The sequence below is a fragment of the Lathamus discolor genome, chromosome 3 (genome assembly GCF_037157495.1).
Source record: "Lathamus discolor isolate bLatDis1 chromosome 3, bLatDis1.hap1, whole genome shotgun sequence".
NCBI classification, from domain to species: domain Eukaryota; kingdom Metazoa; phylum Chordata; class Aves; order Psittaciformes; family Psittacidae; genus Lathamus; species Lathamus discolor.
This window is the reverse complement of record NC_088886.1, coordinates 140,631,480-140,645,602: the sequence shown is the minus strand read 5'-3', so window position 1 is coordinate 140,645,602 and position 14,123 is coordinate 140,631,480. Positions and strand designations below refer to the sequence as shown.

At 44.6% G+C, this 14,123-nt stretch overlaps 1 protein-coding gene across 5 annotated transcripts in view; it reads left to right on the top strand.

The window, feature by feature from the left end:
• The window catches only part of XPNPEP1 (X-prolyl aminopeptidase 1), a 34,052-nt gene that overhangs the window by 13,263 nt on the left and 6,666 nt on the right, over nucleotides 1-14,123 (top strand). For all 5 annotated transcript variants that reach the window (XM_065672206.1, XM_065672208.1, XM_065672204.1 and 2 more), the window contains 11 exons: nucleotides 1,078-1,178; nucleotides 1,480-1,572; nucleotides 2,489-2,632; nucleotides 2,952-3,047; nucleotides 5,243-5,324; nucleotides 6,285-6,495; nucleotides 9,481-9,570; nucleotides 10,884-10,934; nucleotides 12,047-12,105; nucleotides 12,793-12,870; nucleotides 13,396-13,467. In XM_065672206.1, the coding sequence (XP_065528278.1) occupies nucleotides 1,078-1,178; nucleotides 1,480-1,572; nucleotides 2,489-2,632; nucleotides 2,952-3,047; nucleotides 5,243-5,324; nucleotides 6,285-6,495; nucleotides 9,481-9,570; nucleotides 10,884-10,934; nucleotides 12,047-12,105; nucleotides 12,793-12,870; nucleotides 13,396-13,467 (1,077 nt within the window). The remainder of the gene's footprint in view (nucleotides 1-1,077; nucleotides 1,179-1,479; nucleotides 1,573-2,488; nucleotides 2,633-2,951; nucleotides 3,048-5,242; nucleotides 5,325-6,284; nucleotides 6,496-9,480; nucleotides 9,571-10,883; nucleotides 10,935-12,046; nucleotides 12,106-12,792; nucleotides 12,871-13,395; nucleotides 13,468-14,123) is intronic.

Below are 14,123 nucleotides of genomic sequence, written 5' to 3'. Positions count from 1 at the left end.
TTTAATAAATACTGCTACCTATGTATTTGGAGAGTCCATTCACCACTTCCTATGAGCTACTCTGGAACCTCATGTGGAAGGTTATAAATCCAGGGCTTTGAGCTGCTGTTAATGGATAACATGAATCCTGTATTAATTTCACGTCTTCTGCATGACCTCTTCATAACCTTCTTCTCTATTTTGGGTCCTTGTTATGTTCTTGGAAGGTCTGTGTTCCCAGCCTAGCAGTGAGGTTTCACCAGGGGCTCACCTTGTGTTTCTTGCTTCATCTTTGCAGAATGAAGCAGCTTAAAGTGGAGTTTGTCTTGGGGAAGTCTGGTAGAAGACAGTTAATTCCTGTTTGGAAACTGCTCTGCTAATCTGGACTTCAGTGTCTGGTGCCAGAGAGCATGGCCAAGATGCAGAGATTCAAAAGACATTTTGTTTTTGAATTGCCAAGGGCAAGGCAGCTAGAGTGCCTTGCTGAGATGTCACTACCCCTCAGCTGTCTGCTTGCATCCCTCCATCTGGAGTCAGGGGCATGGGACAGACATTGAAACCAGCAGAAGTTTATGTTTGTATTTCCTGTTCAGCCATCTCTGTTAGAGCTGTAACATTTGGGAAAGGGATGCAGCTGACAGCTGGAGTGATACCCATGTCTGCTGGCCTTTAACAGCTGTTTCTTGTGGATAGCCAGAGCCCAGGCTTCCTCCCCTCAAAAAGATGGGATGGAATCCGGGGATGTACAGTATGTGTTACTGTGACAGCAACCAAATGGAGACCACAGTCTGTTACAGAAGATTTAGAAAGTCCCATTTACCCAGTTCCATTGACTGGTTGAGCTTGCTTAAGTTGAATTCATCTGAGGCAATTCATTGAGCTGCATCTTTGTGCATACTGTCCCTGAGAGGATTTGGAAAGTTGTAGCGCAGGGTGAACAGTATCTCCACTGAAACTGGACTAACCTTTGAACAGTGAGAAAAGCTGCCTTTCTGGGAACTGGGGTGCATTTCAAATGCTCTCCCTGCTCTCTGTGTCTCTGCATGGTGGCTGCCCACCTCTCCATCACTGCATCTTTCTGTCTTCCTGCCTAGGTACTGCCATAGTAACTGACCAGCATGCAGCCATGTGGACAGATGGACGCTACTTCCTGCAAGCTGCACATCAAATGGATAACAACTGGACACTCATGAAAATGGGTATGCAGGAGGCTGGGATACTGCTCCACTGATAAACAGGGGACAATCACAGACCATTTGGTCACTTCGGACGGGTTATGGCTTGGGCTGTAGGGATTTTGCATCATGCATGGACTTAGGAACATCTTGGATACACTGCTCCTGCTTTAGTGTCCTGTGGCTCTTCTTGCTCATGGGTCTAGACATTCATTAGTAGATGTATTTGATGCATTAACATGGGCTTTGTGGGTTGTGTGGGAGTGCTTCAGTATGACTGATGCTTTGAACCTATTTTTCTTTTTCTTCCCTTAAATCCTTGGAGGTCTGAAAGATACACCAACTCAGGAGGACTGGTTAGTAAGTGTCCTTCCAGAAGGCTCGAAGGTGGGAGTGGACCCTTTCATTATTCCAGCTGGTTGGTTTTACTTTATTTTATAACTCTGGGTTGGGCAACTAGGTCTTGCTTTTCTATCTAAGCTGTTGTATGATGGTATGTAAATAACCTTGTTTCAGCCCAGATCGGATGGTGGGTTAGACTGTTACACAAAACAGGTTGGATTTTGGTTTTAGGCATGTATCACAAGAGCTCCATAGCAGTGCATTGACTCCAAAACGCAAGGGATGAGAGCTAGTCTTTGGGCCAGCAGTGACTATACCTGAAAAGCAGAGTCCCAGTGTACCTCTTTTTGTCTGTGCTGTGGCTTGGCACAGGTATTTCAGTACGAAGTTGCTGAGTGCTTTGGCCAGGTTGGGAGCCAGAACACTCAGGCAAAACTCATGCTGCTACTCCTGCTTTGTGGTCTTGGTATAGCTGCAGCTTTCCTTGTGGGAAGCACATCCCTGAAGAAGTATTCTTCTACCATTTTTATCAGATGAACAAGTATCCATCTCCTCCCTAAGCCCAATTCAAAGGTCACTGAAGGCAAGGGGAGACATATGCTTGATTCAGATTGACTAAGGATCAGTCTTGTGGCTTTGTGGAAGCTCATCTGGTCTCGTCTAGCTTAGATATAGCATGGTTCTGCACTGAGGTAGAGGACACCCTTACAGCACCCTCTGGGGTGCAGCATCTGTCTTCCAGCTGGAGCAGTTCTCCACCTCAAGCATGAGGCTCCAGGACTGTGAAGTTCTGTACCTGCTGCTGGCTGTAGTGATTGTATTTGTGGAGTTGCAATAGCTTTTGCTTTGTTCCTGAGGGAGTGGGAAGAAGGAGAAGCTGGAAGGAAAGGAGGAGATTCAGATTCTTGAGTCTGCCCCCTGTGAGTAGGGCTGTGGTTGAACCAGTGTGTGTTCTTCAAAGCCGTCACTCTAGACTCCTTTCCCTTTGGCAGACCAGTGGAAGAGGATGTCCAAAGCCTTGAGAAGTGCTGGCCATGATCTTGTGCCTGTCAAAGAAAACCTGATAGATACAATCTGGACAGACTGTCCTCAGCGCCCCTGCAAGCCTCTCATCACACTTGACCTGAGTTACACAGGTGAGAAGCTTAACTCCCTACAGACAGGGGCTGTTTTTACTGCCCTATCCCCATTTTACTTTCCTCTTAAAATGTAGGGAGAAGAGCACTACTGCAGCACCTCTGTCTTCAAAACTTAAAATAGCCATTTGTTAGTGGCTAGATAACCTTGAAACAAATCCATGTATGTCTGGAGGGTAGCTTGTTTGAGATGGCTCATGTCAGTTATCACAAACGCAATGTGTTTTGGGTACCTTCAAAATCCAGTGTGTTGGTCTGTGTTTGCATCATCATGCCCAGTAAAGCTGTGGTAACTAGCTGTTTATACTGTATTTTGTAGGGGTCACCTGGAAGGACAAAATTGCAGCCCTCCGTTCAAAAATGGCTGAGAGAAAAGTCCTGTGGTTTGTGGTAACGGCCTTGGATGAAGTAGCATGTAAGTCTTTGCATCTCCTTTCTCAGTTCTTCCTACAAAATGTATGCCCTTCCTGCCTTGGAAAGAAAGAACTCCACGAGGGTGAGAGGCACTTATGGCAGCCAATGTGTTTGTTAGAGACCAGTTAACTTGTATGGTGTGCAGTGGTGATAACAGTTTATAAACAGCAAGTCAGTATTTCTACATAGCGCCTTATTACACCAGGGCAGCTCCTGAGTACATTTTTGGCCCACAAAATTGCAAATTACCACCTTTAAAAACAGCCCAGGCAAAGGGAGAGGAGTTATATATAAAGCCTGAGGCAGTTTGAAGGAAAAAAAAAAAAGACCGGTGAGATCTTCTGGTTGTAAAATATCCTGATGCTGCCTTACCCTATGGGGAGATGGAGACTGTTTTCTGCTGTGGAGTCTGGGCTATAAACAAAGCAATGCAACATGCAGCTTTGTATACATAAGGCAAGGGTGGAGTACACAGCATTCACAGTAATCTTCCTAGTTGTCCCTACTTTTTAAGTCAGTCTGTCCCTCACCAGTGTTTGGCAAATGCTTTGGTTAAACAAATAAGTTGGGGCTCAACTTATATTTCCAGATCACTTTAACTGAGGGTTGTGGGGTGCTGCTGGAGTGTCCCCTCTGTTTGGGGCCCCAGGATGACTAGGTTTGCACACCTTGGCTCCCAGCCCAGTGTCTAGGAAGGGAGGATGGCCAAAACCAGCAGTGGTTTCCCCAGGACTGTTGTTGCTAGTGCTGTGTATCCTTTGTGCAGAAATCACCAGTGCACAGACTGGTGCAGTGGGAACACGGCATGGGTAGGTTCTGAGTGCTGCTAATGCCTGTGCCCCGTGTATGATATGGAAAGGTAGAATTGAAGGTCGTGTGTTCCTAGCAACAGCGCTGCTAGCTCAGTCTGTGGTGCTGGGTGAAGCTAGCTTGCTGGGGTCTGTGGGCTCTCCTGGATCTGGGACACTGAGCAAAGAGCTTGTTTCATGAAAGAAGTACTTCGGAGAGTGGTGAATATGACTCCTCCCCAGGGAGGCCTGCGTGAGCAGAGATTGTGTGTCTCACCTTTTCAGGCACATCTCCAATTAAATTAATGATAAATTGGTGCCCTTAGGTGGTTTCAGATTAAATGTCTCCAGCAAAGCCAAGCTTGGTTATGAATCAAAGGTTTTTAAGATGGACCAGAGTTTATGAGAGAAGCTTGTTGCCAGGTGCCTGGTTGATTTCCTATCCTAAAGGGGAAAGGGGAAGAAGTTGTCTTTAATTGCATCTAATTCAATTCACTGTATTAAACTCCAGACAAGTTTCTGGGGACAGAAGGAGCCACAGAGGAGGCTGTTGCCTCCTTACCGCACTGGGAGTCGGCTGAGCGAGGAAGTTTGTACTCGTGCAGTAAAGAGTTCTTTGTGGCTCTTTCCTGCTTCCAAGTGACCTCCTCCTTCCCTGGGGAGAATCAAACTCTATTTTTACTTTGAGGCAGAATTTGCACGGTTCAGTGAATACAGTGCTGGGCTGTGATTTAGGACATGTTGGTCCTTTTCCCAGCTGTCCTGCTGGCTGGCCTTATTGCCTTGAGTAACTCATTTCAGCTAATTGGATACCCTGGGGTTTTTATTTGACCCTAAAATCAGGAGTTTGGAGACGCTGAACATCTCCTTCCCCTCTTGACTTTGCCTGGAGTTAAGTAAGACTGTGCAGTCAGAATCTGAGGTGTTGTAGGCACCCAAATGAGAGAGAGGCCTTTTGGGAGTATTTTGGTCTTGCCTATTGCGTCTCCTTCCCTCAATGATCAAGAGAAGGGTTGGGATGAGATAACTTGTACCTTTGAAGTCTTCTGGCTGTTGAGAAGTGAACTTTAATTGCAGTGCACAGACCAGAAAGGGCAAACACTACTTATTTTTTCCCCTTGTCTTTTTTGCCCCTACCTTTCTTCCAAGACAGCCCTCTAGAAGTTAACCCCCAATTTCTTTGCCTGATGGGAGTGTTTAAACTGCAGTTCTGGTGCCATCTCGTGGCAAAAATTTAGGATTGCTGGTAAAGCAGCAGGACGTGGGACAGCTGGGTGGGAGCTGGACCCACGGCGTGCGTCCGTGACGACTCATTGCTTGACTGTGTTTTGCTGAGATTATTTTTGGCTTTCTCTAATGTTGCAACAGATGAACCAGGACTGTGATTCTTGGCGTTCTTATTTTCCAGGGCTTTTCAACCTCCGAGGCTCTGATGTTGAGTACAATCCTGTGTTTTTTGCATACGCCGTCATAGGAATGAACACAATCAGGTGCTTGTATTCCCCTCTTCTGTCCCTCCAAGATGCATTTTTTTACTGTGGGATTGCTGTTCTAGGAAAACATTTGTCTTTTCAAAATGCCCATGCTGGGGCACTTAATGTCCTTTCTGAGCACTTTTGTCTTCAACTTCAATTACTCTCCTCACCTCATCAGAGCTAGAGAGGCAGCCAAGGGCTCTGCTGCACTCCTCAGCGCCTCAAATGACTTGCTGGGTGACCTTGGGCATGATGGCTAACCCCTCTGTCTGTCACCCTGAGATAACACAGAGGGCCCTTGAAGCCTTGGGCGAAATGTGGGTAAGAGCCAATGCTGGGCTGCATGTTGGAAAACTTTACTGTTATTGATGAGTCACTTCAAAACTGCAGGGACTGTGTAGGAAAAGTTTCAGGACTGGCTTATGACAGAAGGCTTCTTTCCTGTGACTGCCCTGTATAATGAACCTCAGCAAACACAAGTCTTTTGGAGGCATCTCCAAGCCGCTAGCTAGATGTGTCTGAGGTGTAAAACCTGGCTGGGTGAGTACAGGCTGTATGAGAAGGTTGAGCTGAACTTTCCAATTTAGTGAAAGTGATAACTCTGATATACAGAACAACATTAGGTTTTCCTTTCCAGATGTTGCCCTTAAAAATTAGAGAATGGCCATTATTTGCCTCTCTTATTCTCTCCTGCTTGAAGTGCAGTGATGGGATGCAGCCAGTTTGAATGTGTCATACAAACAAAAATGCTGTCAGCTCCTTTCCTCTCAGCAGGGTGGTACCTCTTAATTTCAAAGCAGGATTTATGCAGTGTGAAGGCCAGTGGTTAAAACAATATAGGTTAAAGTGTAGCACATAAATTAACAAACTTCTTTCTCCCTGAAATGCCACCAGAGTGGTTTCTCCTTCCCTCCTTTACTCCAGCCACTGTCAGATATGGTCCCACCTATAATTTCTGTTTGATTTGTTTCTCAGACTCTTCATTGATGGTGACCGGATGACAGACCCAGCTGTGAGGGAACATTTACAGCTCGATTCCACCCTGGAGCCTGAGTTTAAAATCCAGGTGATGCCTTATGGATCTATTCTGTCGGAGCTTCAGGCTGTTGGTGCAGGCCTCTCACCCAAGGACAAAGTGTGGATCAGTGACAAAGCAAGCTATGCTCTGACTGAGGCCATTCCCAAGGTTAGTGGCCCTTGAAAAGGAAAATGCTTTCCTCTTTTCTGCTCAGCATGGTTAGGAATGGTGTTAATGAGGGCAGCTGGACTCAGCTTCCTGTCTGCAAAGGATGATTCAGGCTGGAGCTTGTGCGGAAGGGATCCAGCCATGCTGAGGTATTGAGGGGTTGTTAATCCTGGGGTTGCTCTCGATGGAGCTGCCCTTCCAACTCGCTAAGCTGATTTACCCAAAGAATTGTCAGCTTAAGATAAGGCCAGTACAGGGAGAGAGGGAGCAGGGTGAACTCGGGTCATGCTGCCCAGGGATGGAGCATGAGCCTTATGCAGACTGGCAGTAAGAGCTGGAAACTTGCAGAAACTAAAGCAATAAAGTTGAGCAGGACATCCAGGAGCAGGCATTTGGCTTGATCTGAGGGTCTGAAGATGGTTCCCCTTATTTATTTCAGTGGCTTGAGGATATCAGGCAATATGTGACATCCTGTATGGAAGACAGGAAGTAACAGGGTGATAGAGTTGTTGCATGAGGGAACCTTGTGAGGACACAACCTGCAGGCAGTGGTTGTCCATACAGTGAGTGCACCTGCTGAGGGACATCAGAATAATTTCAGTACAGCTGTACTTGCTATATCTTACCCTTGAACTTGACAGTCTAGGAGTCCTGCAGTCCACCTAATATTCAGTAGTCATGAAAGAATATACTTGGGGAAGGATATTTCCTGCCTGTTTCATGTACTGCAGGGGTGTGCTGCAGGTATGTGTATGATATAGCCATACCCATGACAAAAGAGCTAACTCATGGGGCCTGAAGGCTTTTTCTGTAGACAGGGATTTTAAGAGTGGTATCAGCTTTGTGTCTTCTGAAAAACAAAATCCCGAGAGTAGGGTCTGTTAATGTGTCATTAGGCTGCCACAGTTTGATGCCAGCACACATCTCTGCTTATACTCTTTGGCTCTCATGGCCAAACTAGAAGGAGTTATTTTTCTCCAATGAAGACATTCACTTACATACTTTAATAGGTTCACTGCACTTGGTGCACGAGGACAAACAGGTCTGGAAAGTTTTGTTACTTTCAGTGTATCCCCTTAATATGGGATGTGGCTCTCTGTGCCTTTGCACTGACTTGAGGGAAATGTGAAGTTGCATTTTGTAGGGTTTTTTTTTTTTTGTTCTAAAAACCAACAAGACATGTACGTGAGAATGACCTTTTTTTTAAAAGGGTTAAATCTTCTGACACCTTAATCCATTTCTAGGTGCAAATGGCCTCTTGTTTAGGGTAGCAGAAAGCAAAGTGTTTGGGGAGCATTCAGGATAAATTGTTGTTGCTCTTTTGACTTCAGAGTAGAATTGCTGTAGTTGGAGTTAATTGACTAACCCTAGTTTGGCTAAGTTGCTGTAGGTGATTTACTCAGAACATCCATGTAGAGAGGTACAGCAGATCTGGCCTAGATTGAGGAATGTAATAAGTTGTAGTGACATTATTTACCCTGTTAGCAGTTTCAGCTGATACTGAGTCATTACAGTGCTACATGCCCTCTGTTTGCAATGGGAGAGTCCCTTCCTCAAGGAGGTCTGTGCAATAGAAAGCATGAGAGTCAGGACTGAAATGTCTTGATTAAAAACCACTGAGAGAGTCATTGGGAGAGCTATAGGTTTCCTGGTTCCTCGTGCTGGGCTTTTTTCTTCAGCTTTACGCCCGCTGAGCAGCTGGTCTGTGGTTCTTCGAAGAGCCCTAGTGCTGGAAGTCCATCTACTGTCTGTCTCCATCAAAGCCAAATACTGACACTGGCAAAAATCCAGTCCATTGTTAAACACAGATCTGCAAACCCTTTATAGATTTGCCTACAGCTGCATGTAAATATGCTTTTCACAGAAGATCAATAGAACCTACTGGTATCTGTAAAAGGCAAACCAGTCTAAGAATCTGACAGTTGAGAAGTGTTCTGAATCTGATAAAAGAACTTTCCTGACTTGTGGCTTCTTCAGTACTTTAATTCCAGCATAACTTAGTGTAATTGTCTTGCTATTTTTAGACCTGTAGGATTTGTGTGAAATTGGTCTTTGCTGAAGGTCTATCAAGCCTGTGCTTGTGTAGGTGCTCATCCCATATCCTCATATATAATGAGTAGAGCGGAGAACTCTGAGGCAAAAGACTTCGTCTTTGATCCTTCTTTTGATGCCAAGTGTGACAAGGCTTGGGCAAGTCACCTCAGTTGGTGAATTTCTGAAGACATGCTCAGAACCAGCCAAGCATTCCTGCTAATCTAAGGACAGCTGATGTCTGGGGACATGGTAAGGGATCAATTACTAGTTCTTAATGTAGGACCATCCCATCCAGGTACAGGAAAGTTTTGTCTCAAAACTGCTGATGTAAGCTTCTTTCAGAAGTAGACAGCATATAACATTCAGCTTTGCAAAGGCCCTTCATGGTTTTTAGGGCCTTGAGGTATTTGTTAGAGCTGCTGATCATTAGAAGTGGTGATGCTAGGTGCTGGAGGAGCCAGACCCTTGAGGAGCCCACCAGGTTCAACTCCAGTGCTTGTAACTTGGGCTGGATACCTTTTGCTTCCTGCTACTTGGGTGACAGTCAGGTAACAAGTCAAGGTGACTTTTGGTCTGTTTGCACAGTGTAAATTTCACCTTAGCCCTGGGATTGGTGTTTCTCATTGTCTGTCTCTGGGACTTTAGTGTACATCAGCAGTAGGAAACCCATGGCTCAGGCATTGATATATATTCTAATTAGGATATCCAAATCTTCACCCTGCTTCATGACAAGCTCCTTGCATTTCCTTGTGGCTGTTCTTCCTTCAGTCAGGGACTGTTTCTCCTCTTTATTCACCAGTGCACTTAGCTGCCTACTGGCAACCAGTATTTCCCAGCTCTGAAGGTTGAGAGGGACTGCCAAAGTACTAATTGTGGCCAGGCTGAGTTATTAAACCTTTCGGATTATATTGTCTGGCTAATCCACAAGTAATCCCTGTCCTTCTACTGCAGGCTTACCGATACCTCACCCCATATACTCCCATCTGCATTGCAAAAGCTGTGAAGAATGCATCGGAAACAGAAGGCATGAGAAGAGCACATGTAAGTGAAACTTTGAGAGTCTCCTTGCACATGGCAAGAGGTTTGTTTTACATTTAGGGAGAGAAATTACATTTTTCATCCAGTTTTAGTGTTTCAGCTAAAAAGTAAATAAGAATTTGGATGGCAGGGTAAAAGTGGTTTTCTGTCACATATCTACTGCTGCTGAAGCAGTGTTTTTTGCTTGTTTAGCATTCCCTTGGAGTGAAGAACAACATTTGTGATAGTGTGAGGAACCAGCCTTGCTCTGTTGGAAGACCCTGCAGACTTGAGAAGTGTTGTTTAGAGTATGAGCCCTTAAAAGGCTGTTCTTTCCCCTGTGCTAGTTCTGTTGTCTTTCTCAGTGGAGTCTTCAAATTGTTATGACTTGTATAAACACAGCCTAGAGAACACAGAGAAATTCTTCGACACATGGTGCAAAACACAGTTCAAGATGCTCAGGAGCAGTCAAGTGTCCTCAAAGTACTCTTGATTTTGTGTCATCATCATGACACAATGGAAATGAGACTGATTTCCCAGAAAGCTTCATATTTTCAAACAAAAAAAGCTGCCTGTGAAACAGGTTCATGGTGGGGCTGAAATTTTCTCTTGTGTTTTTCCTGTTAAGTTTCAAGCAGCAATTTTCACAGGAGGAGAAATGTGGCAGTTAAAGCAGGGCTGGCAATTCTGGACTTGTTCCATATTTTCTGCAAGCTTCTTGGGAACTGCTACTTTCTATTTCAATGCTTTTCTTTGCCTGTTAGGTAATGGGAAGTAAAAATACTTGTACTGAATAGACACTTTGTCTCCGGCCACCTGAGGACAAAATTGTGCCTTGCTCTTGTATACTTGTCTCCTTGCCTCTGCATGCTGTAAGCATGTAGAAAAAAGGAAGAAAAAATGGGGATTATCAGGCAAGAGAGAAGTCAGAAGCTGTGTGACAGACTGTGGTGCCATGTGCCCAAAGGGTATGTTCCGCTGTCACATCACCAGATGTATCGCGTGGTTACCTGCCACAAGCTGAAATGCAAGATCTTGCGTGTTGAAGCGCAGGGGACTTGAAAGTCATGTGTATGGTTTGCTGCGCACTTGGTAATTCTTCACAATATGATACTTTCCAGCAGTAAACTTTTATTAATGTTTATTTAATTGTCTAGATACATTTCCAGTGCCTTTATTAATTACAGGAGGCAGAACTCAGAAATACTTCTTAGATCATCTCTTAGTGTTTCTGAAACTTGCAGGTTAAATTATTTTGCCTTAAAACCTGTTTATACTGAGGCTTGATACATCTTTTTTCTTCTCAATTCCCTTTTCTTCTGCCTGTTTTAACACAGATTAAAGATGCTGTTGCCCTGTGTGAGCTCTTTAACTGGCTGGAGAAAGAGGTAGTGTATTCATTTTTTTCAACTTGGAGATTTTATTACTGTGTAAAATTCTTCATGAGCATAAAATTTTGTAGTCTTTATAGTGCCTTTGCTAAAAATGAAAAAACAGTTGGGCTTTTGTCTGATTTTTATTGGTGGGGATTTCAATCATGCTTTCATCCAAGGCCCCCATTCATTTTACATAGACCAAAGCCAGAGCAGGTGAGAAATGACCTGAATAGGCTTAATATAGTGTTAATACTGTCTTATGCTGGCTTGGTAGTATAAATCATGAAGAAATACCCAGTTCGGTGCAATAGTTCAGAACTATTCTCATGGTGATTGGTGTTGTCTGTCAGTATGGACAAATTTGGAGTTTATGAATGAAGAGGTGCAGTCATGCCCATGTGCAGTGAAAATGGGATAAAGACAAAATTAGTTATGTTTTCTCTGGAAGTACACAGCGAAGGTGCAGAGTGCCCAGTGTTACGCAGCAACTTACTAAGCTGTGCTCCTTCTGTGCTACTGCATGTCTGAGCCCATTGACTTTACCTGTGGAGATGGCTTGACGGCTTCCCAAAGGTACCTTTTTACATGTCTGAGTACCTCAAGAAGTCTGCCTCAGGGGCTATGAAGCCTAGCTCTTGCTTCACTTTGCTTGTTGTCCAGTCCTGGGGAGGTTGTCACAGGTTTTAATTTATCAGATGCCTAAAGTAAAATTTAACGTCCTTTGTTTTTCCTGCAACTGCTTCCATTTCTTATTTAAAAGCATAAAAATTCTGCTAATACCGTGGTTTGTTGGAGAGAACTGTTTAAACTTAGTGTAACCTGTCTGTGAAGAGATGTTGTCTTGTGAGATGTTACCTCTGCACGTATCTCAGTGAAATTAACACTGCATTAACTGCTTCCTAGTCAGGGTTCAGCAATACTGCTTTGTCTTTCTCTGCTTCCTCTACTCACATGCCCTGCACAATATTGCTAGGTCGGTGCTTGTCAGTACTGAGGAATGAGGACAAAAAGCCTTAAAAGAGGTCACTTCAAGACTCAGTTTCATAATGCACAGACAAGGGTCAGTGCTTAAGCATTTAGCATTTTCTTGGTGTGCTAATTCAACCTACATCTTTGTCCACTAGGTTCCAAAGGGAACAGTAACAGAAATAATTGCTGCAGACAAAGCAGAGGAGTTCCGCAGGTAAAAAGTAAATCCCCTGTGAGGATGGTTTCTGGGTGGCGTTTTTATCCTTTGTTTTTATTTCATTCCTTAGAAATCCAGCTCACTTGCAGATAAATTTTACTTGAGGACAAACCATTACTACAGGATTTCTTTGAATGCTTGAAAGAGTTGGGAAAGAATTGGGTCTCTAGGGAGATAGAAGTCCCAGCCCACTGGATCCTATCCGGTTTTCTTTTGAGATAGCAATGAGGAATGTCACAGGTTAGGACACTTAAATATAAGACAGTTGCTTTGTTACCACAGAGGAGCTGATATGAGAGTTAAAGTTCCTTCTCTTCTGATGGAGAGTGAGCACCATTTGTATTGAGAGATACTCGCATGCATACGTACATCAACAAGACTTCTAAAAATGCCTTTGAGTAAATAATTGACAAAGAAGAAATAGTTCAGAACATGTCTTCCATAGGTGGGTTGGGTGGTGAGTTCTGCTGGTAAGAAAGAGATGGAAAGCAGGTTTCCACATGGTTGGGAGGATAGGGCTTCAATCTGTACAACTCTCCTACCCAAGTATGCTTGCCCAAATGGCTTTCAAGGCTAAGGGGAAGGTTGAGGCGATGTGAAATTGATGATGGGGCACTCCAGGTACCTTAGGTGCCTGTGTGCTCCTTTCACTTGTACTGTAGTGATCACAATCTTTTCTTTCAGCCAACAGAAAGACTTTGTTGAATTGAGTTTTGCTACCATATCAAGCACAGGTCCAAATGGAGCCATCATTCACTACAAGTAAGAGAAACACAGCTTCTCCTTTCATCCTTCAGCAAACATAGTTGGAAGGAGCTGTCAGGCTTCGTTGTGGTGTCACAACAGAGTACTCTAGGGAGATGTTGATTGCCATCTCACTTTATTCCACCAGAGCTTCCACACTTACTAAATTAAAATCTCTCCCTGCTGGCAGCATGCATGTATTATCATGCTGATTTGCTCAGGGGCCATAGAAAAGGGCTATTTTGGGGGTAGAAGTCTGAAAAGGAGGAGTATGAACTGCAGAATGTTCTGAAATATGTCCAGGAACAGATGTTGAGGGTTTTGCTGGAAGCAACAAAGCTATACTGTACAGTAGTGCTATTTTACTGTAGACAAATACACTCCTCAGTATGATCCCTGGCTTAGCATGTGTGTTTTCTATCACTGCCACAAGAAATCAGAGCCGACACATCCAAGCTTGCACTTAATATGGTTTCTGGACTGCAGACATGGGCTGGAGGCCTTAAAACTGTGGAACAAAAAGCTTTGTGTTTAACTGAACAGGCCAGTTCCTGAGACCAACAGAACGCTGTCTGTGAATGAGATCTACCTCCTGGACTCGGGAGCACAATACAAGTGAGTGGGATGAGTGGTGCTATATTTTCTGCTCCCTGTGACCACCTATGGGGTCAGCTCCCCATTGCTGTGGCAGGCATGGTAACATGTAGTTTTGAGCACAGTGCCATTTCACAGTGTTCATTGTGTCACCTTTATAAAGCCAAGTGCATCAGTCAGTGGGTGGCTGATGTATGACAGGAGGCTCTAAGCTGGGCTCAGGGCAGCAGACTGGGGCTGCTGACAAGCCTTGCCTGGGTATAAAAGTACAGTTCTCACCTAAGTCCCATTACCAGGGTAATGGTATCTGTGCTCTAGCACAGGCCTGACTGCCCTGTTTAGGCTTGGGCTGCCTGCACAGCAGCCTGCACAGCTGAGTGAGGCACCTCCCCTGCCAGGTTTGCCCTGTGGGCAGATTTGACTGATGCTGAGGTCAGAGCAAGGCAGGACAGCACTGGTGTGTGGTGTTCTGTGCCTTTCCAGAGAGAGAATCGGAGACAGGGTTTCAAGTGGATACTTGGGTCTCGGGTGTCTTTTTGGGAGGGCGTCATATGTCTGTTGACTCACTCAGTATTGTTTTGATAGTGACGTTCAGTGGCCTCAATCTCTGCGGCTATTTACTGTGGAACTCTTGACTCCATGGAAAATGAAAGAAGTGGTGTTTTTAACCAGTGTAG